Consider the following 24,825-nt stretch of genomic DNA (forward strand, 5'->3'; position numbering starts at 1 on the left):
ATGGTGATTGAGTTATATTCAGTACTGTTTCCTAAATGTTAGTAAATCTTTTTTTTTTTTTTTTTTTTTTTTTTAATCCTGTACAGATCAAATGTTTGTGTTTTTCCCTGAGGATCCCAAAGTTGGAATCAAGACCATCAAAACTTACTGCCAAAGAATGCAAGAGGAGAACATCACTCGTGCCGTTATCGTAGTCCAAGCTGGTATGACTCCATCTGCAAAACAAGTGAGTTATGGGAAAGAGGGGACAGCGCCCACACATTGTGCAATGTCCTCCCCTGCCCCTCCCCAACACCAAGATTTAATGGAGTTTCATGTTTATCTCAAACGATAAGATGGAAATCTATCCACGTTTGTTTCTTATATTATGTGGAAACTGCACGAAGCCAAAACTTGTACTAGGCATTGATCCTTTTTCTTTTCCCCCTTCCACTTTGTGACAGGGCCATGGGTTTGCTTCATTGGATGCTCTTCTCAACACCAACCTTTATTTCATACATGTCACGGTGTTGTTGACTGGATCACACACACACACACACGTGTACCAGCGGTGGTTGTTACCAGCATCGCCTTACTGGCACTTGTGCAGGTGACACGTAAAAAAACATGATTTTTTCATGGTCATTGCCAGTACTGCCTGACTGGCCCTTGTGCTGGTGGCATGTAAAAGCACCCACTACACTCTTAGAGTGGTTGGCGTTGAAGGGCATCCAGCTGTAGAAACTCTGCCAGATCAAGATTGGAGCCTGGTGCAGCCATCTGGTTCACCACTCCTCAGTCAAATCGTCCAACCCATGCCAGCATGGAAAGCGGACGTTAAACAATGATGATGATGATGATATGTGTGTGTGTATCAAGGCACAGGCATAGCTGTGTGGTTTAGAAGCTTGCTTCCCAACCAAAATTTGACCTCTGGTTCAGTCCCTCTGTGAAGCACTTTTGGCCTGTGCACTTTACTATAGCCCCAAGCCAAGACTTGTGAGTGAGTGTATTTGGTAGATGGAAACTGAAAGAAGCCCATCATATTTGTATGCATGTGTCTCTATGCTTATCCTGACATGATGCTGTAAATGAGCATCACTGCCATGCTAAGCAAATGATGGGGAGATTAGCAAGAGAGAACGAAGAGTTGGAGTGAGGATTTTATATGGGCAAATTAGGTGAGGGCCCTAATTGCGTTTATAGACATTATGCTTCCAGAGCCTCATTTTGCTGAGATAACCAGGTCTTGTGCATCTTATGTCACCAGTCAGCCTTCTCCTTGGTTATCTCCTCCTTAAAATTCAAACTCCTGAGATTATGTATAAATATGTGTGTGTGTGTCCTCATTATCGTTTAGCATCCATTTTTCCATGATTGCATAGGCCGCTCAGAATATGTTGAGGCAGATTTTCTACAGCTGGATGCCCTTCCTGTTGCCAACCATCACTTGGTCAGACATATTTATTCCATGGAAGACTGGAAATGAAGACAGACATTAAAAGATGATGATGACACATAGTAGGCTTCCATTCAGTTTCCATCTGTTAAGTTTCACTCACATTCCATTAATTTTTGATCAGTGGTCTCCTCAAGCAGAACTGACCTAGGGTTATACAATAACAGTAGTTTGAGTGTTTTAGCACCTCCAGATCAGATCCTGCAAGTTTCATGTCTTTGAAATATATTTTATGTTGATGATGTATGGTATGTTGTTTATATATATATATATATATATATATATATTGCATTAATTCATTATTTTGTTATATTCCTGAATAGGCTCTGGTAGACATGGCACCAAAATATATTCTGGAACAGTTCTTGGAAGCAGAATTATTGGTAAACATCACATCACACATGGTAAGTCTGTTGTGACCATGTTTAGAGAGTTTGATTTCAAACTAACTCAGAATATTCATTCAAGATAATTCTTTTGATTAAGTCATTGAAAATCCAAATGTTTGATGAGAGTTTTTCTGTTCAAATGATGAAAATTCTATTTATTTATTAATTGACAATTCTGTTGATTCGTCATTTTATGACTGATCTCCTTGGATGGCATCATCACAGTCTAACCTTCTCAAGGGGCCAAAGGATCCTGTCATGTCTCCACTACCAGTGGATGCCCTTCTCAACACCAATTACTTTCTAAGGTATACTGGGTACATTATACAAGGTGGACCAGGTACTGCACTGGAAAGGTTGTCATGTCCATCATCATCATCGTTTAACGTCCGTTTTTCATGCTAGCATGGGTTGGATGGTTTGACTGGGGTCTGGGAAGCCAGGAGGCTGCACCAGGCTCCAGTCTTATCTGGCAGTGTTTCTACAGCTGGATGCCCTTCCTAACGCCAACCACTCCATGAGTGTAGTGGGTGCTTTTTATGTGCCAGGCCAGGCTGGCAACGACCGCAATTGGTTGGTGCTTTTACGTGCCACCGGCACGGAGGCCAGTCGAGGTGGCGCTGGCAACAGCCACGTTCGGATGGTTCTTTATTACGTGCCACTGGCACTGGTATCACAACTACAATTTCCATTGATTTTTTGATCGATTTCACTTGCCTTACCAAGTCTTCGCAAGCAGAGTTTTGTGTCCCAAGAAGGAAAGGTATGCATAAGTGGAATGGCTACATCCCAGGTAAAGGTCACGGGTTATGGTCTCACTTGTCCTGCCAGGTCTTTTCATGCACAGCATATTTCCAAAGGTCTCGGTCATTTAATTTTTTCTATGCTCATTTTCCAACTGATTGATTGATTAATTAATTCATTCAGTTGATTAACTCGTTAACATTTTAGTTGGCCAAAATATTCTCCCTTGTTTTCTGTTCAAACCAGCCAGATCTGGCCTCTCACACCTGCCATACAATGTCATTCTAAAATATGTAATAACATTATTGAAATCAAGATAAAACATAATTACTTGAAAACAGTGTGAATAAATAAGCACTACCTTTGACAGTTATCATCATCATCAAACATCTTCCTTCCATGGTGGGCATGGTTGGACAGTTTGACAAGAGGTGTTGGATGTGGTTTGATTTGTCAACAACCGAGGTCTTAGGAATTGCATTGTTAGGAATATTTTATATAGAAATATGGTATCAGAGTTCAAATTCAACCTGGCACTATATACACGTCCACAAATAAACCATTACCTGATGATCAAAGATGAAATTATAAATGTAAATGTTGCAGATGCTGATGGTTCTAATGATGAGGTCAATACTATAGGAATATTGCAATCTTATTAACGGACGTAATTAGTTTAGACATAAAGGTTTAAACTTCTAATAATACCTGGTATTGTATTTCTAGTTTATATATATATATATATATTATATTATATTTTGTGAAATTTGATTTAGTATTTCTAAATTGAATTTTTCCCTGTAAGTTAGGAATAATATTCCTAACTTAAGTTAGGAATAATATATATATAAACTTACAGATATATATATATATATATATGTAAGTTAGGAATATATATTATATATATATATATATATATAATATATATATATATATATATTGCCAGCCTCGTCTGGCACCTGTGTCGGTGGCACATAAAAAACACCATCCGAGCGTGGCCGTCTGCCAGCCTCGTCTGGCACCTGTGTCGGTGGCACATAAAATTACCCACTACACTCTCGGAGTGGTTGGCGTTAGGAAGGGCATCCAGCTGTAGAAACACTGCCAGATCTGACTGGCCTGGTGCAGCCTTCGGGCTTGCCAGACCCCAGTTGAACCGTCCAACCCATGCTAGCATGGAAAGCGGACGTTAAATGATGATGATATAGATAGATAGATAGATATGCATGCATGTGTATGTGTGTATATATGTGTATATATGTGTGTGTGAATGTTTTTTATAAACAAACTTAGAAGCATCAAGCAGGTTGATATTTTACAGAGAATGAAGTAAATTTCTAGAGAGGGATAGCTGTGCAAACAGCCTAGAAAATTTGCTAGACACCTTCTATCTTCTAGGAGTATTTACCCAATTTTCTTGGGTGTTTTTATAGCTGTCCTGCATTTGAAATTTACTTTTTATGTAAAATATTTATAGGCGCAGGAGTGGCTGTGTGGTAAGTACCTTGCTTAGCAATAACATGGTTCTGAGTTCAGTCCCACTACGTGGCCCTTTGGGCAAGTGTTTTCTACTATAAGCCTTGGGCCAATCAAAGCCTTGTGAGTGGATTTGGTAAATGGAAACTGAAAGAAGCCCTTTTATATACATATATACATGTATATGTGTGTCTGTGTTTGTCCCCCTCAACATCACTTGACAACTGCTGCTGATGTGTTTACATCTCCGTAACTTGGTGGTTTGGTAAAAGAGACCGATAGAATAAGTACTAGGCTTATAAAGAATCAGTCCTGGGGTCGATTTGCTTGACTAAAGGTGGTGCTCCTGCATGGCCACAGTCAAATGACTGAAGTAAAAGAATATACACATGCGCACACACACACGGATGTATGTATGAATGTGTGAATCGATATACTTAGTGAGATGCTGGCATGACTGGATGCAGCTTTTGCTTAGTAATCACGGGATTCTGGTTCAACCCTGCTCTATGATGTCTTGGGCAAGTGTCTGTTATGATAGCCTTGGGTTCAACAATGTTATGTGAGTGGAAATGGTTGGTACTATATGGAAGCAAACCTTATATATATACGTACATATATATATATATATATATATATATATATATATATATATATATATATATATATATATATATCCATCCCTCTCTCTCTTTCGGAGAGGCACAAGCACCTACACACACACATACACACACGGCAGTAACTTCCGTCCACCGAATTCAATCGCAAAGCTTCGGTCGGCTCGGGGCTATAGCAGAAGACACCTACCCAAAGTGCCACGCAGTGGGACTGAACCTGAAACCATATAGCTAGGAAGCAAGCTCCCTAACCACACAGCCATGCCCGCGCCTAATATATATATATGACTGGATTGCCTGTGTTCAGTCTACTGCAGGATGAAGGTCTCAGCACGTTCTCTCCACCAACCATGGTCTGATGTGGAGGTCAAGAATTTGAGGTTAAGATCCTACTGGTTTGATGAACCTTTGCTATTACACTGGCTTGACATGTCTTGGCAGAAGGATGCTGTCTTTTTCCTTGTTCTCTTACCCAGGAGTAGTTAAGTCGATTACTTTGACCCATCCTGAAGTCGACCTCAGCGGAATTTGAACTCTGATTAAGAAATGTTGATTTTACTTCTTTTTATTATTCACAGTTGGTTCCAGAACATGTTGTGATGACACCTGAAGAGAAGTCTGAACTCTTGCAGCGATAGTATCCTTTAGACTGTGACTGCTGCTGTTGTTGTTGTTTTTTCTGTTTAAGCACATCTCCCTGCATGTGTGTGTGTGTGTGTGTGTGTATATATACACTCACACATGCTGTTTTGCTCTCTCTCCCTCCTCTCCCCCTTTCTACTTCCCTTGTGTATTTCTTTTTGTTATCATCTCTTCACTTTTCTCTCTCCCTCCTTTCCCTTCTATTTAAACCTGTTCTGTGATGATGGTAAAAGACATACTTCTTTAAATATGTATGCTTACACACACACACACACACACACACTCTCCTTTCATTCAAATGCACCCTTCCCCTTCACACATGAACCTGCACTCACACACACCTTCCCCATCTTCATCCCCTTCTGAATCCTGGAATGGGTGGGATTCTGTGTTGTCACTCACCCTGCCAGAAATACTAGCTAAACGTCCCTCGTCTGTTATCACTAACCACTGTAGCCTAAACTGTGGACACAAGTATGTTATCAGAAGGCTCACCATACAACTGCAAGGTTCCTGGCGGCACCATTCCTAGTTTCGGTCGTCTTGGGGTGTGGCAGTATTGATCCCGTAAACGACAAGGTACTGGTGGTCACTGATTCAGATATAAAGAGAACTAAATCAGTATTGCAGCTTGACCTGTTAGAAACAGCAACCAAATTTCTTTAAAATTATATTCTACCATCTTGGAAAAAAGAAAGGACACATGAGGCAATGTGGTGAAATGTAAAAAGACTGGATAGCCATCGTCGGAATGTCATATAGATCTGCTCAGTGTGGGATTGTCTGGGGCCAGACAACAATAAGTAAGCAAGCAAAAGTTGGGATGGCCATGGTTGAGAGGCTTCTGATCATAGATCTGTTCAAGCAGAACTGACCTAGGGCTAAACAACAGCATGATGCTCTCTTTCTTCCTCTTCATTCCACTTAAGAACTTTGTTTTCTCCTTAATTACTCTGTTGAGGTCAACTTTGCCTTTCATCCCTTTCAGGGTTGGTAAAATAAATACTTGTCATGTACTCAGTGGCGGGGGGGACATAATCGACCCCCGTCCCCCCCAAAAAAACCTTTATTTTCTCCTTAATTCTTGTCACCAGTAAGTTAAAGGAATCACAATTGCCCCGTGTCCAACAAGGAGACCCTGTTGCCAGGTATTTTGGACTGAAGAGAGGTCAGGTAGGCAGCTTTGTTATCTTTTTTTCTTTTTTCTTTTTGACTTCTCTCATTCATCCACAACTTTTCTTTGGACTGTATGGCCTGTCCTAGCTCTGTGGGATGGAGCATAGCTCTGTGAAACGTTATTTCATCTGGCTGTGTGTGGTTTAGCAGTGTATGGCTGGACCCAGTTGTGTATGTATAGTGCATCACTTACTACAGAGAACCCCTTCTATTAGGTTAGTGCATAATTATTGCAGCTTTTTTTCAACAAATTTTATTCAACAAAAACATCTTTAAATGACGGTCAACTTTTTTTTCATAAAAATGCGTATCAAAAATCAGATCCACGTTCGTCATTTTCTGCTCTACCACTTTGAGAAAGGTTGGAATGCAACACAGTAATTTCACGATCTCAATGAAGGTTTTGGTGAAGGAACACTCAGCAAAAGCCAAGTTGAAAGATGGTTCAGGAAGATCAAATCGGGTGATACAAACCTTGCAGATGAAAAAGGAAGGGGTTGACCATCAAATTTCAACGATCAGGCATTTTTGGCAGCTTTGGTAGTGGACGAAAGCTTGACAAGAAGAATGTTGGCTGAAGACTTCAATGTGGACCATTCAACCCTATTGTCTTCCACCATAATACGTGTCCACATGTTGAGCGTTGTGTCGTTGAATCTATTGCCAATAAGGGCTGGGAACTGCTTCTTCTTCCGCCATATTCTCCCACAAGCGCATACGGACTATCACATTAATCGCTGACAAATTGGCTCACAAACAAAGTTTCCAACAACTTGGATGACTTGGTGGCCACTGTCAAAGAATGGATTGCCTCTAAAAACAGTAACTTCTTCGCCCGTGGAATCAACCGTTTGCCAAGCAAATGGGAAGCAATAATTGAAGTAGATGGTGAATATGCTCTAGAATAATCATTTAAAAATGTTTTTGTTGAAAAAAGCTGCAAGAATTATGCACCAACCCAACATTTAAATGAATTTCCCCAAAACCTCAAACTTTGGAAACTTCTCTATGCTTTAAACTAATTTAACTAACAACAATCATTTTGTCAGTTTCCTTTTTCAAATATTTAATGTTATGTTACTAATTGTATTTTACACTAATTATCTCCATCATCATTTAACGTCCGTGTTCCATGCTAGAATTATATTAAATTAAATTATTCGATGTAACTGAGGAGGCAGTCTTTTGTAATTTTGAGCACAGAACATGTAACTCACTTTTTCTAGGCTTGGTGGGTTGAACTGCTGGAAGTGTTGACTCTGTGTGTAATATTGAGGTTGAAGTGGTAACAGCAACAGCAGTTCTACTCCACCATCTCTCATTAAACAACTGGCCTCTGGTTAAAATGATTTTTGTATACCCCCACCTCAATGCTTATATTTAAGAGTGTGTATACCTTTATATGTTTGTAATAAGTATAATTTAAATACGTGTATATTGTTATGCTTTGCTCTATACAATAAGTTTACATTTTATATACTTTCTGGTCTCAATATAAGTGGGAATTGAGTAACACACACACAACGTTTTATTGACTGAATCAGATGAATTCTTATCCTTTAAACAACGTTCTTTCCACAATTTCTGACAATGAATCTCTTGTACAAGATTTTCACCTGTCATACGATGTGTTATTTTGGGAATATGATGTTTGTTTTTGTCAGATTTCATGGTGTTTGTGAAAAATTATGAAATGCTAATTTTCAAAGCAATATTGGACTAAATGAATCCAATTTCTAATTTGTATAATTGCAATAATTATACGTTATCAATAATAATAATTAGTTAACCTAACAGTTAACACTTGTATTTCACAACCAACGGAGATAGCTTTAGTAAGATTGGAGTTATCTCCCTTCGTATGTTACGATTTATTAATATGGATTAACGAAAGAGGCCGGTTTCTATAAAGACACACACGCGCGTTTTGTATTTATTTTGTAAGATGTTTGGTGTGGAATTTTGTGTTGAACCATTTAATGTATAAATAAATATATATATATATATACACACATACACACACACACATATATATATATATATATATACACACACACACACACACATATATTATATATACATATATATATTTTATATATACATATATATATATATATATTATATACATATATATATACATATATATATATACATATATATATATTATATACATATATATATACATATATATATCTATATATATAAAACTCTAGTTGTGTGAGTGTCTGTCCCCTTCGATCTAGATTCCTAACTCCTCCCACATTTTGCGGTGCAGTTTAACCAAATTCGGGTATCTTATAGTCGTGATTCATATCGAGCCCGTCGACTATTAGCGCGCGTCAACGATGAGTCTATCTACGATTTAAATAATTTAACATCATTTTTATTCCATTTTATGCATAAAATGCATCGTGTGTCGATGGCGGCGGAGTTGGCGTCCACGCTCACAGCTGCACCTGTTTGCTTCTCCCCCTTCCCTCCCTCGTGAAGCTGTGGGGAGGGAGTGTAAAGAAATCAACGTCGTAATGCGATGTGAAGGAAACCAGCGTTCTTTTAGAACAACGACTTCATGGCTTGAAGACACCAAAACAAAAATGGCTAAGAAAGCCCGAATTTATAAGGGAAGTAACTCTCTAAAAATGCTTATATAGTTATTTCCCTTACAAACCCGAGCAACGCCGGGCGATACTGCTAGTATACATATATATATATATACTTATATATATACATATATACATATACATATATACTATACATATGTATATATACATATACATATATACGTATATATATACACATATATATACATATATACGTATATATATAATATATAATTATATATTACGTATATATAATATATATATATATATATATATATATATATACGTATATATATATATATATATATATTATATATAATATATACGTATATATATATATATATATATATATATACGTATATATAATATATACGTATATATAGATATTATATATATATATATATATATATAATATATATATACGTATATATATAATATATATATATATATCCGTATATATATATATATGTATATATTTATATATAATGTATATATATATATATATATACGTATCTATATATATAGTATATATATATATATATATATACGTATATATATATATATGTATGTATATATACTATATCTATTATACGTATATATATATCTGTATATATATATATATATATATATACGTATAATATATATATATATATACGTATATACGTAATATATATAGATATATATATACGTATATATATATATATATATATATATATAACGTATATATATATCTATATATAATATACGTATATATATATATATTATATTATATTATATATATATATAGATATATATATATTATAGTAAGATATATATATAGTATATTATATACGATATATATATATATATATATATATATAGTCATATATATTATATATATATATATATAATATATATATATATATTATGTATATATATATCTATATATATATACGTATATATATCTATATAGATATATATATCGTATATATATATATATCTATATATTATATACGTATATACATATATATGTATATCTACGTATATCAATATATTTATATACGTATATACATATATATGTATATATACGTATTACATATATATGTATATATACTATTACATATATATGTATATATACGTATATACATATAGATGTATATATACGTATATACATATATATGTTATATACGTATTACATATATATGTATATATACGTATATACATATATATGTATATATATACGTATATATACATATATATGTATATATACGTATATACATATATATGTATATATACGTATATACATATATATGTATATATACGTATATACATATATATGTATATATACGTATATACATATATATGTATATATACGTATATACATATATATGTATATATACGTATATACATATATATGTATATATACGTATATACATATATATGTATATATACGTATATATGTATATATACGTATATACATATATATGTATATATACGTATATATGTATATATACGTATATACATATATATGTATATATACGTATATACATATATATGTATATATACGTATATACATATATATGTATATATACGTATATACATATATATGTATATATACGTATATACATATATATGTATATATACGTATATACGTATATATATGTATATTACGTTATACATATATATGTATATAGCGTATATACGTATATATATGTATATATACGTATATACATATATATGTATATATACGTATATACGTATATATATGTATTATACGTATATACTATATATATGTTATATATACGTTCTATACGTATATATATGTATATATACGTATATACGTATATATATGTATATACGTATATACGTATATATATGTATATATACGTATATACGTATATATATGTATATATACGTATATACGTATATATATGTATATATACGTATATACGTATATATATGTATATATACGTATATACGTATATATATGTATATATACGTATATACGTATATATATGTATATATACGTATATACGTATATATATGTAATATACGTATATACGTATATATTGTATATATACGTATATACATATATATGTATATATACGTATATATATGTATATATACGTATATACGTATATATATGTATATATACGTATATACGTATATATATGTATATATACGTATATACGTATATATATGTATATATACGTATATACATATATATGTATATATATATACGTATATATATGTATATATACATATATACGTATATATATGTATATATACGTATATATGTGTATATATACATATATACGTATATATATGTATATATACATATATACGTATATATATGTATATATACATATGTACGTATATATATATGTATATATACATATGTACGTATATATATATGTATATATACATATGTACGTATATATATATATGTATATATACATATGTACGTATATATATATATGTATATATACATATGTACGTATATATATATATGTATATATATATATGTATATATACATATGTACGTATATATATATATATGTATATATACATATGTACGTATATATATATATATGTATATATACATATGTACGTATATATATATATGTATATATACATATGTACGTATATATATATGTATATATACATATGTACGTATATATATATGTATATATACATATGTACGTATATATATATATGTATATATACATATGTACGTATATATATATATGTATATCTACATATGTACGTATATATATATATGTATATCTACATATGTACGTATATATATATATGTATATATGCATATGTACGTATATATATATGTATATATGCATATGTACGTATATATATATGTATATATGCATATGTACGTATATATATGTATATATGCATATGTACGTATATATATGTATATATGCATATGTACGTATATATATATATGTATATATGCATATGTACGTATATATATATATATATGTATATATGCATATGTACGTATATATATATATATATGTATATATATATATGTACGTATATATATATATATATGTATATATGCATATGTACGTACATATATATATATGTATATATATATATGTACGTACATATATATATATGTATATATATATATGTACGTACATATATATATATGTATATATACGTATATATATATATGTACGTACATATATATATATGTATATATACGTATATATACATATATACGTATATATATATATGTATATATACGTATATATATATATGTATATATACATATATACGTTATATATGTATATATACATATATACGTATATATATATATGTATATATACGTATATAATATATGTATATATACATATATATTATATGTATTATACGTCTATATATATATGTTATATACGTATATATATAGTTATATATACGTAATATATATATATGATATATACGTATATTAATATATGTATATATACGTATATATATATATTATATATACGTTATATATATAATGTATATATACATATATACGTATATATATGTATATATACGTATATATACATACGTATATATATGGACGCTAAATGATGATGATGATGATATATATAGTAGTATGTTACGAAAAGAAAATATAAAATACACGTGGAAATGTACGGGTAAAATATGAAAAATCAACGAAAATGCATATTGCTAATAGAAAAAGGCTATTTATGACAGGTAGGGACAAATATATACATTTAGATTGACTGAGGTAGTAATACGAGTCATAAAGGTCATTATTATGAGATGATAATAAAGTAAGAGAACAAAACGAACCATATATATATACATATATATATATATACGCATATACATATATATATATACATATATATATATACACACATATATATATATATATATATACATAGATATATATATATATATATATAATATATATATATGCATATATATATACACACACATATATATATAAGGAATTGAAATGACATGGTAACAAGAACTTTTGCAATGAACACTTCATTAGCTTGCAGATGTATGTAACCCTGGGGTTGGGAACTGCCCACCCCCACACACATATACAGGGTGCGGTGGATATATTGTCGTCTAAATTTTGCAAAAATGAAAATAACACTGACATCCCCTTTTAACCGTTATATTTACCAAAATTACATAAAAAATACCCAGGGAGTGAATCTTGTTGTCAATAATTTGTCTTTGTTGAATTGTGTTGTGAATATTTTTCAAATTTCAAGCTTCAACTCCCAGGTTATGTCAATTGATGAACCAGACACAAATACTGCTGGGGCTTGCACTTTCTCTGTCTCTTTGTGGCCCAGGCGACTTTTCACTTCTTTTTTCATGAGGTCTGCTTTGGTTATCCAAAGGTTTACCCTCTTCTCCTCTCCAGTGGTTTGTCTGGGTCAGAACAATGTACTGGTGGTGGGTGGGAAAGAATAGTTTTATAGAAAGGCTTCGTATAGACCTTGTAGTTCTTCTACCATTATTGGTCGGTCAAATGTGTTGACCAAACACTTTATTGTTGTTGAGTCCAGGATTAGTCTTAATCAGTCTTTCCAAACCTAATGTATGTTTATAGGGAGATGTGTGTGTGTGTGTATACCTCATAGAGATATCACCATCAAATCTGTGCTATCTTTTAAATTTGTTTACGGTAACATTAGGGGTTATGCAAATAAAGCCCCTATTTCATTATGCCAGTTACCGTCTAATGATACTGACTAGGGAGTCAGATTTTCAGGGCTGCATCGTGGTTACACTGATATAATGTAGGTTAAATATAATAGTAATAATAATAATAATAAATACCCTGATGCAGTTCGAGGCAGTGGCTCTCATGACTTCTGATCTTAACTGATTGGAAGTGTTATCATGTACATTGTTTTGTCTTGGTATAAAAGATGGGCTACAGCAAATATTCTGCTCAATACCACAGATATGCTTGTCAGTTGTTTCACCTTAACCAGTTGACCTTGTCCCTTAGTGGCTGACAATATGTGCATCTCTGACTACAAGCAGAAGTATATATACATATATATGCATGCCATCAAAGTGACACTGGGGTAAAATATACGAAGCCCAGTATACCAATCATGACTACCCATCTGATAAGGATACACCAGGTACATGCATCACAACCATGAGTGCACGACATGGTGATCTCATATCAAGATAAACAGTGCATGACCTTGCAGGTGGGGCCCAGTTAGAATTTTCTTCTGGTTGAGTAACCTATCCCTCTCAAAAGGTCTTTGAATAAGGGTTGTTTAAGGACGTTGAACGAAACACCCATGTTTCCAGAGGTGAATTATTCAAACCCCAAAGAATCCCTCTCAACACATGGCTATGGTGCTCCCCCACTACTTCTGCTTGTGATCAGAGATGCACATATCATATTTCTTTATTGTCTACAAGGGGCTAAACATAGAGGGGACAACTGGTACTTTATTTATCAACCCCCCCCCCCCCCGAAAGGATGAAAGGCAAAGTTGACCTCGGCAGAATTTGAACTCTGAATGTAACGACAGACGAAATACTGCTAAGCATTTCGCTCGGCGCGCTAACATGTCTGCCAGCTCGACATATATATATATATATAATATATATATATATGTATATGTATACACACACACACACACACAACAAACACAGTTGTTCATTTTTAAATAGAACAAATATTGTTGTTGTTGTAATTACTTACCCCCAGATATCAGCTATAATCTAACAGATCCAAAGATCAAAGAGAGAGACATTCCAGCAAAGACCATCCTGACTATTGAAGGCAGTAAGAATTTGGTTGCTATTTCTGAATGATTGAGTAGTCATGTAGAAGCTTCATTATCTGTTGTTATTGTTGGTGGTGGTGATAAAGAGGTTGAAAGATGAGGATCAGTTTGTTCACCTTTTAGAGGTTCTTCGGGGGGGGGCCAGAGACGAGGAAGGGGCAGCTGTCATTGTATCAACAATCCATTGTTGTGTAAATTAAAGCTAGGGTCTATAGACCTGGCATTGACATGTAGGGGGAGGCAGTTGACTTTGCTGTACACTGCCAAGTGGCTCCATCTGGTGAAGGCTGTTGTTGTCTGCTGTCCATTCACAACCTTCTTTCCTCCTCTTCCTCACCTTTCTTTTACCTGTGGTTGGAGTTAAGTATTGCTGTCACCTTTTCATTAGTGGTGATGATGATGATGGTGGTTGGTGTGTTCCTTCTGTTTCCATTTAATCAGACAACACACACACACATTACTGCCACCATCAGCACCACCACATCTCTCCTTACCTGGGTAGTGTGAAGGTTGGGTTCAGTAACCCTAATCGTACCCCATTGTCAACCCCATTTTTCATGATCCCAGCTGTTGTCAGCCCCCCAACCACTCCTCCCCATCCATCATTTTACCAGTCTGGAAGGTAGACAAGTGGATGGTGGCAGGGCAGGGGTGTTAAGAAACTAGGTTGGACATTCTTAAAAGTGGAAGAAGAGATCATCATCACTTTCCCTGAGGCCTATCTGCTCAGACACCATCAACCCTTAACTTAATCTTTCAGGCACAACCAAAAAAGAGAGGCTGGCTTCTGTGGACCCATTGGCAGAATTGTTTCATTCTTTGCATTCTGAGTTCAACTCTTGCTCATGTTTGCTTTTTCATTCTTCAAGAATCAATAAAGAAACTAGTTTTCAGTGGATGAACATCAGTTGTGATGCCTTGGTATATGTGCTCCAGGCCTTCTGAGTTCAAATCCCACCATGGCCTACCTGGATGGCACACTTGTAATCTAGTTTAACACTGCCAACTGACACTCTGGGTATCTTTAGTAGGGTCCATTCTGTTGTAAGCATTGAGGCCAGGTTCACCCCCCCCCCACATACATCACCACACTTGAAGGCCCTGAAGATCATCATAGGACTCATCATCATCAGCATCTCCTTTTCCTTGTTTGCATGGGACAGAATGAATTCCTTGAGGCAGATTTTCTACAACTGGGTGCCCCTCCTGTCACCAACCTTCACCTCTTTCCAAAAAAGGTCATATTCCTCCATGGCCAGACATGTTTCTCATGCAAGATTGGAAATGAAGGCCACCACATGTATAACAATGGCACTCTCTCACAACTATCATTTGCTGTCAAGGCAAGGCTATGCCCGAACTCAAACACATGCATACACACACACACACATACATACATACATGGATGCAAATTTTCAAACCTAATACTTTTTGAATCTTGGCCTGAATTACAACATGGAGGTCCTGAACGTTTTCTGCATGTCTGTCCCTTGTAATTTAGACTGTAATGAGACAAGTGTAACATAGAATTGAACATAACCCAATCTTTATTTTCACACACACACACACACACACACACACATACATAAATGGCAATTTCTGTCTGTCACCATCTTGCTGCCTCGACCAATGAACCAATCTTGACGAAACATTGCATACATGTTAAACTAACATCAAGTTCAGTTATAGGCTAATTTGATTCGAATAAAAATATATAATGGGCCTCCTAGTGGTGGTGGCTGGTGGGGGTACTATATGATAAAATGAGTGTGGCTGATATCAGGGAAGGGGACAGCAGTTTTGTAAGCGACAAATATGGAGTGGCAGTGAAATGGTAACGTTAATATAGCAGTCGTTTATGGATACAACCATGCATGCTTTCAATCTTTCTTTCTCTCTTGCCCCCTCTCTTTCTCTCTCTCTCTCTTGTCCCCTCTCTTTCTCTCTTACACACACTCACAAATCTATAGAAAGGTATTTGACGTTTAAACCAAAATTATCCAGAAATAACCAAAGTATTCTATTTTCCCATTTATGAGCAGGTGATAAAGAAATTATCACCTGCTAAATACTTGGATCACTTTTCTTTTCACAAAGACGTTTCAATTCAACATTGGAGTGGAGTACCACCTTATCAGTTGTCTTTTTTATTATTTCCAAAATTATAATCACTCATTCATCTATCGCAGTTAGAAAGACAGATTTTTAAAGGGAAAATTGCTATCACTTGGTATCCTATCTCTTTTGGTGCTGTAACCAGACATTCTGATTCTGTTTTTAGAAATTGTAATTGCTTATCACTTTTCCGTCCTGCTTAATTTTAAAGTTATGTACAGTAACTAAATCTTCCTGATTTCTTTTCCTTGAAGTATTTACTTCAAAACACAGGAGATTTTGATTCCACACAAAAATTAGGGTTAGCGTTGGGGGTTTAATATTAGGATTAATATTGTGGCCTAGATTTTAGAGATAAAATAAGGATTAGAATCTTGTTCTGAGGGTTTGCATTTAATGTTTCGTGTTAGCGCTTAGGATTGCAATTTTGGGTTAGGGTAAGGATTAGTTTAAGCAGAAATTGAAAAGGGATTCAAAAAGATTTGAATTTGTGTACAAATTTTTACAGAATTAAATTTCCATGTTTGGAATTTGGATATCAAACAAAAATATATTCTTAAAAGAAGAAAAATAAAAAGGTCTACAAAGCAGTGTCCTTAGCCCGAAATTTCATTGAGTTTTTTTTCTTTTTTCAAAAAGATTTACTAATTCTGCTAGTACATAAACATGCGCTCTACATGTGCACATTCCTACAGACAGTCCTGGGTGTGGGGGTTCAGAAGCTCACCGTCCAACCACATGGTTTCGGGTTTGGTCCCACTGCATAGCACCTTGAGCAAGTGTTTTCTGCTACAGCCCCAGGCCAGCCAAAGCCCTGTGAGTGCAGGTATGCATAGAAAGGTAAATCGATCCTCCACCTCGTGCAGTGATGGCTAGTCAGGTGTTTGATCAACTGAACTTCTAGACTCATCGTGTAAGTGGTTGAATATACCGAAGATGTAGGATGTGTTTTAACAAATAAAACTCTTTCCATTCGACGTTTCCAGTTACCACAAATTGAGATTTCGTATCTGTTCAGTTATGTTGCATCCAGAATGTGGCTTCCTATACACACACGCACTCGCGCACAAGAGTTGAAATAATATTCTTAATTAAAATTCTTGGATTGTAATTATTGCAGTTGCAGTAATTGCTAGGTTGGGAAGTAGGTGTGGCGGGTGGTGAGTGTGGTATCACCCACCCAAACACCATCATTCCTACCACACAATATCGTCACCCCAACCTTATTGATGTGAATGGTACGAGTATTGTCTATCAAGGATTACATTTTCCCAATGTGGCCCCTTTTTTCAAGAAGACGAATTGCGAGTAAAGGGGGATTTGGTTGCTATTTCTAGAAGATGAAATTACCACGTGGAGTTTCTCATTTTCGCTCATGGCGGCGGCGGAGGTAACAGGATAATGAGTGAGATGATGGTGGCGGTGGTGTTGAGAGGAGGAGGAGGAAATGGTGGTAGTGGTGACAACAACAGCAGCCACGTGCTCTGTGAGACCCGCCCCTCCCTCTCTATTGTAACTCTTCCTTCTCTCTTAATTGTAAACCCCTCCTCCCCTTTTATTTCATGAATTCCTGCCGCCCCCCTCCCTTTTCGTAATTGATCTCTTTCACTTTGTCCATCTCCCTCTCTATCTGCTTTGTATGTGTGTGTCGGTGCTTGCTCGTGTCTGTGTGTGTGTGTGTGTGTGTGTATACACACACACCCACGAGCAAGCACCGACACACAGACACACACGCACATATTTATAAATCACACGTATATTTGTGCGTGCCCGTCTCTGTTTAGATTTATAGACATACATGTCTCTCTCACACACACACACACAACCATGTACATTTTGTGTGTGTGTGTGTGTGTAGTCCTTTCGTCACTCCGTGTGTAATTAACGTGTCTGTGTGTGATGTAAGTAGAAACATTATCGTTAGAGATATTCGTGTTTATGTTCTGCGTGAGTCTAAATGCTGAGAACGAGAGCAGAGACATCGCTTCAGCGTGTTTTGTGCTGGTGGTGGTGGTGGTGGTGTCTGTAGTAAGTGCGATGTGTAAGCAGACTGACTGGGTCAATATATGGGTCAGGAGGTCGCGTGTGAGTGTGTGTATATATATATGTACGTACGTATGTATGTATGTATGTATGTATATATATATAGGTCAATATGTCACACCGATTCTGGTGAATAAATTGAAACGTAGGAAACGGTCTGGAGTGAAAGTTTTTTTGTATTAAATTTGTTTTTAGATTTGTAAATCAGTTGCTGTACTTCCGTCTGTGTGTCAGCGAGTGAGAGAGAGAGAGGGAGAGGGGGAGAGAGATTTGATGTCAGCTGTGCGTGTGTGAAGCTGTTTCTCACTGGCTTTCTCTGTACACACCTCTTGTCAACTGTTTATTCTGGAGACGAGAGAGAGAGAGGGAGAGGATGTATGAATGAGATGCGGCAGAATGGTGAGAACCTCGGGCTGGGGGGGGGGACAGGCAGGCAGGGCTGTGCAGCGAAAAGAGTTCGCCTTGCAATCACCTGGTTTCAAGTTCAGTCCCAGCAAGGGGCACCTTCGGGCAAGTGCCGCCCTGTGGTTGGTTTTGGTAGATGAAAACTGTACGGAAGCCCGTCGTGTCTATTTGTGTCAGTCGCTGCTCAGCAACTGATGTTGGTTTGTTTTCATCCCTATAATTGTCGCTTCGTATACAAATCGGGTGTTGATTGCAAACATCTGCAGATAAGTTTTGCTGCTTGTTCTAATTTAAATTATTTGCCACAAGTTTTCAATTGAAAGGGATAAAAAAAAAAAACAAGAGTCTTTGCATGCCCACCCCTCCTCCCATCAATTAACGTAACTCTAAAACTTTTCAGAAATTAACAATTGTAATAAATATTTGATTAACGATGATTAAATAGAAGCTTATAGATTATGGCAAATTAATTAGTTTGACTGGGGAAGAAGACCTTATACGGATGACCCTGTATTTAGTAATTAGTAACAACAACAGCAAGAGTAATCAATACAGGGTGTATATTTATGGTACCTACCTACATATATATATATATATATATATATATATATATATATATATATATATATATATATATATACACTATATTTGTGAAAAAGGCAAAAGTGTTAATAAATGTGGTCGGATTGACCTGAAAATTTGCACACCTCTGTTAAAAATGGTGGGGAGTTTGCATGGCAACTTTGAGCTTGCTCAATTGAAAGGCGTTCCCTCTAGGGCAAAATTCCTCATCTTTAAAATGTGGCCCGAGTAGACCCGAATGAAATCGGGTTTTAATACTAGTGTATATATATATATGTATATATATATGTATATAAATATGTATATATATATATATATATATAATATATATATATATATAGTGTGTGTGTGTATATATAGGGAGAGTTTACGAAAAAAACAAAAGACGAAGACAGGGGGTGTACAAAACAAACAGATGTAATTAGTATAACGCTCAGGAATATTTTGTGTGCGTGTTTGCGTATATATATATATATATATATATATATATATATATACACGCACACAAAATAGGCACCTAGGTGCAAAACAAGATGGAAAAAGTAGTACTTGAATATTAAAGGTAAAGTAAAATACTATTTTATTAAAATCGACAAACTTTATAAATTTATGCAAAAGATATCATGTCCTTGATGTCCTCTTAGTTGAAGGGTGTCTACATCTGCTCATGATGAACATAGACACCTGAAACAATAAAAGTGTTGCACAAACTATCAAGTTATGTTCACCTGTGAGGAATGGCTAAGCTGCCTGCGTGCGTGTGTGTGAACTAAGAGACATAGCTGAGAGCGGTCAGTGGTTTGCACCTGAACAACAAAGGTATGTAGATCTAGGTGTGTTTTTATGTTGAGTCCCACTGGACAGCTCCCTGGGGCCTAGATTTAGACAGAAGTTTCCCTTTCACTTGTTTCAGTGATTAGACTGTGGCCATGCTGGGGCACCACCTTGAAGAATTTTAATCAAACAAATTAATCCCCGTACTTATTTCTATTTTTTAATCTTGGTACTTATTCTAGCAATCTCTTTTGCCAAACTGCTAAGTCATGGAGACAGTGGGGAAAACATGCATACACACATGACAAACCTCTTTCAGTTTCCGTGCTGACCAAATCCATTCACAAGGCTTTGGTCAGCCCTACGATATAGTAGAAGACATTTGCCCAAGGTGCTATGCAGTGAGACTGAACCCGGAACCATGTGGTTGGGAAGCAAACTTAACATTGTGTGATTCTAGTAAAACCAAGCAGGACCATCTTGTATTTGTAGTGTTGTCCGTTTCCAATCTTGTGCGAAAACATTTTGGAAGCAGATGAAGGTTGGCAATGGGAATAACGATTTGAAACTTGACCAATGCCAACACACCATATAAAGTGGCTGAGAGAAGAACATGGAAAAGCTGCCTTAAACCTGGAAAAGTAGTTGTTAAAATACAAGGACTGTTATTACTTTTCCAGAAGAGGGACCTGAGGTTGTGGTGATTTGCTGTAGTTGAGCTGACACATCAAACCAAGTAAGATTGCTGTCGTCCATAGAGACAAGCTTGTCCTTTACAGATGCCAGTGCTGTGTAAATGCACCCAGCACACTCTGTAAAGTGGTTGGCATGTTAGGAAGGGCATCCAGCCTTAGAAAACATGCCACAACAGACAATTTGGCGTCTGGACATCTGTCCTGCTGGCCAGCTTCTTTCAAACCATCCACCCCATGCCAGTGTGGAAAACAGATGTTAAACAACTATGATGATGATAAGAGCCTGCTTCAGATGTGATTTGGATGAAGGTCCTTGTAGCAATGTGATGTGTTTGTGTTTTGGTAGCAAGTTCTACTTCATATTTAGAAAAGATAACTAAATGTGTCCAGTCAAGAGATTTTCACATTGACTCCATCTTGTCTCATTCCAGCTTTAATATAAAATGAATTTTCTCTTTCAACTCATTTTGGTTGCAAAGTCAAATGTACTGGAAATGTTTTGTGATGTAAACGTAATTTCACTTGTACCTCAGTTAGCTGTTATAGGTACCTTGCTCTTACGTGTACCTCAGTCAGCTGTTATAGATACCAGCTTGTATTAATGTGTCTTAAAACCTGCTGAAGTTGGCTCTGCCTTTCATCTTTTCAGGGTTAATGAAGCACTTATTAGGGAGCTGCAATTAGCAGGATTATTTAACTGTCAAATGAGATTTTGTTCCAGTTTTTCTCCCTTCTGAGAACCTTGATCTATTCTGGAGTCAGTCTTCAGACATCAGTATGAGTAGGGTTGCAGTGAAGTGAAATTAAGCACTGGGGAATAAACTTAGTCTGGTGTCTTTCCTTGCCAGGAACATTTTTATTTCACATCCAAAGAAGAGGCACTTGATTGATTTGAAGTCTTTTCACCAACACTCTGTCTCCTCCCTCTGCTGTTTTTACCACTACTACTACTGTAACCCCTGCTTTATTCCTCCACTCCCTTTCCACATTGTGTCCATTAATCCAGGGCCTCTATTAACCACTCTTCCTCCCCACAATATCACCAATCTTTCCTCCCCACAATATCACCCCTCTGGAACTCCTCCTGCTGCTGTTCACTTGTAAGCGATCTGAGGTAGGGACTGCAATGGCAATGAATTAACTCCACCACTTTGCTAGGATATTGCCGTATTTGAACTGAGATTGCAATGACCCACATCAGATATCCCATGACATCTTGCCTGGTATTCTCACAGTTGCACCACCCAACTTTGGAGGTATAACCGACTTCAGTAGGATTTGAACTCACAACACTCAGAGATGGAATCATTTACTGCTAAGTAATCTGTCCAATACACTAACCCCTCGGCTAATTGGTCTTGAGGTGTGTGTGTGTTTGTATTTATGACTGTACCCACCAGACTATCAGATGCTGTTATTAGACCAGGAGAGGCAGGCCAACATTCCTGCTGAACAGAAAATCAGTCCCTCATAGGGCGACACGTTTATGGATGAGTCAGTCGGAGCAAATAGGAAATGAAGGGTTTTGCTCAAGAACACATCAGCCTGGGAACTGAGACCCTGTGGTTATAATGCAACACACACACACACATACCAAAACACATTGTTTAGTGTGTGGATGTGTAATAAATAAATATATCTACACACACACACACACACACACACACACACACATTGATCTATTTATAGATTTTAGTGTTTTCAGCTTAGATCTGCTTCCAAACAGACATAAACATGCTTAATCTAAGCTGTAGACATTCACATACTCCACTAATATAATATTGACTAGAATATATATATATATATATATGTGTGTGTGCGTGTGTGTGTATAAATGTACACACACACACACATGCCTCCATACACACACTTCAGATTTCTTCACCAGGTCTGCTGCATCACTTTGGTGCCCAATTTTAGCCTGGAATGTTCTGAATTCTTTGTAAAGTCTTGGCCTAACCTCCATCCCTCTCTCCCTCTCTTTTTCTCTCTCTCTCTCTCACTCTCTCATGTTGTCTTCTCTCTTCTCTCCCCACCTCTTAACACCATTTTATTGGACAAATCATAAAATATTTTTACACCACTCCCTCCTCCCCTTCTGCAGCTTGTGTGTGTGTGTGTGTGCATGCAGTGTTGCAGTGGTGTGCTGTTGTATATTTGTGTGTGTGTGTGTGCATGCAGTGTTGCAGTGGTGTGCTGTTGTATATTTGTGTGTGTGTGTAGCTGGTTGCTGTTGCAGTGTTAACTTTCATGGGTGTTGGTCATAACTGCTCCCCAACACCCCCAAGTTAATATCCAAGGAAGAGTTGGGGGTGGTGAGTGAAGTCATTTCAGTGAGATATTCCAGGCATGACCATCCTGTGTGTTTTCAATGGCAGAGCTATGTTACCTAATATCAAACTTCAATTATTCATCACAGTAGGTTAGTTGCTATTTCTAGCAGGTCGAAAAACTATGGAGGAGGAGGGAGTGGGGAACATCCCTTGGTGGTTCAGAGTGGGTGTGGGGGTTGGCATGATTGTTTAGGGGGTGAATGTGGGTGGTGGACAGGTGTAAATGGTCTCAGGTGTTTGGTTGTGTGTGTGTGTGTGTGTGTGTATTAATATATACATGTATGACAGTGTTGGGGGCGGGGGCTGTATTAGAGAAAGAAAGAAAGATTGTGTAAGGGTGCAGTGTTAATCCTTGACTGGCAAATCGCTATCCTCTGCTGTTGTTTCTTTCTACAGGTTGTGAAGATAGTCCGGCCCAGTGAAACAGCTGGCCGATATGTAAGCTATCGCCTTGTGGTCTGATGAAGAGAGGGGAGAGGCACTTTATTCACCATCACTCATCTCTATCAACGCCAACTGACCAACCCAGTGGAAAGGGAAATGGCTTCTCTCCTCTTCACTGCTTTCAACAATATTGTATTGTGACCGGCAGAGGGACATTGGCCTTGGTCTCTACTTCAGTCTTCTTTCACTCACATCATCATCATCATCATCATCAATGTTAGGCAATAAATTTTCTTTAAAAAATTTTCTTAGTTGTTCTTTTTTTTTCTTTTTCTGTTATTTTTTTTTTCACTGTTTCAGACCCAAGGCAACAACCTTTGTAATTCTTCAGCTAATGTCTCTCATTCAGCCTGACAAGTGAGAACAATTAACATTCATTGTGTATATTATTGGTCTCTTGAAATATATAACCTTGTATGTGTGTGTGTATCATGTAAACCTTGCATGTTGTCTCTCTAAATCTTATACTCTGTGTGTATGCATGTGTTTGTTTCTTTCTGCTAACAAGTTAGCTGGATGCTCTTCCTCTTACCAACCATTACCTCTTTTACAAA

At 35.9% G+C, this 24,825-nt stretch overlaps 1 protein-coding gene across 1 annotated transcript in view; it reads left to right on the plus strand.

Annotated features, from left to right (window-relative positions):
• The window catches only part of LOC115223909 (DNA-directed RNA polymerases I, II, and III subunit RPABC1), a 34,853-nt gene extending 10,335 nt beyond the window's left edge, over window positions 1-24,518 (plus strand). Inside the window, exons 4-8 of the mRNA XM_029794638.2 lie at window positions 87-226; window positions 1,762-1,842; window positions 5,243-5,301; window positions 6,401-6,479; window positions 24,224-24,518. Coding sequence (XP_029650498.1) covers window positions 87-226; window positions 1,762-1,842; window positions 5,243-5,301; window positions 6,401-6,479; window positions 24,224-24,289 — 425 coding nt within the window. The 3' untranslated portion in view covers window positions 24,290-24,518. The remainder of the gene's footprint in view (window positions 1-86; window positions 227-1,761; window positions 1,843-5,242; window positions 5,302-6,400; window positions 6,480-24,223) is intronic.
• Window positions 24,519-24,825: the final 307 nt, after the last annotated feature.

Source organism: Octopus sinensis, linkage group LG24 (assembly GCF_006345805.1).
Source record: "Octopus sinensis linkage group LG24, ASM634580v1, whole genome shotgun sequence".
NCBI classification, from domain to species: Eukaryota; Metazoa; Mollusca; class Cephalopoda; order Octopoda; family Octopodidae; genus Octopus; species Octopus sinensis.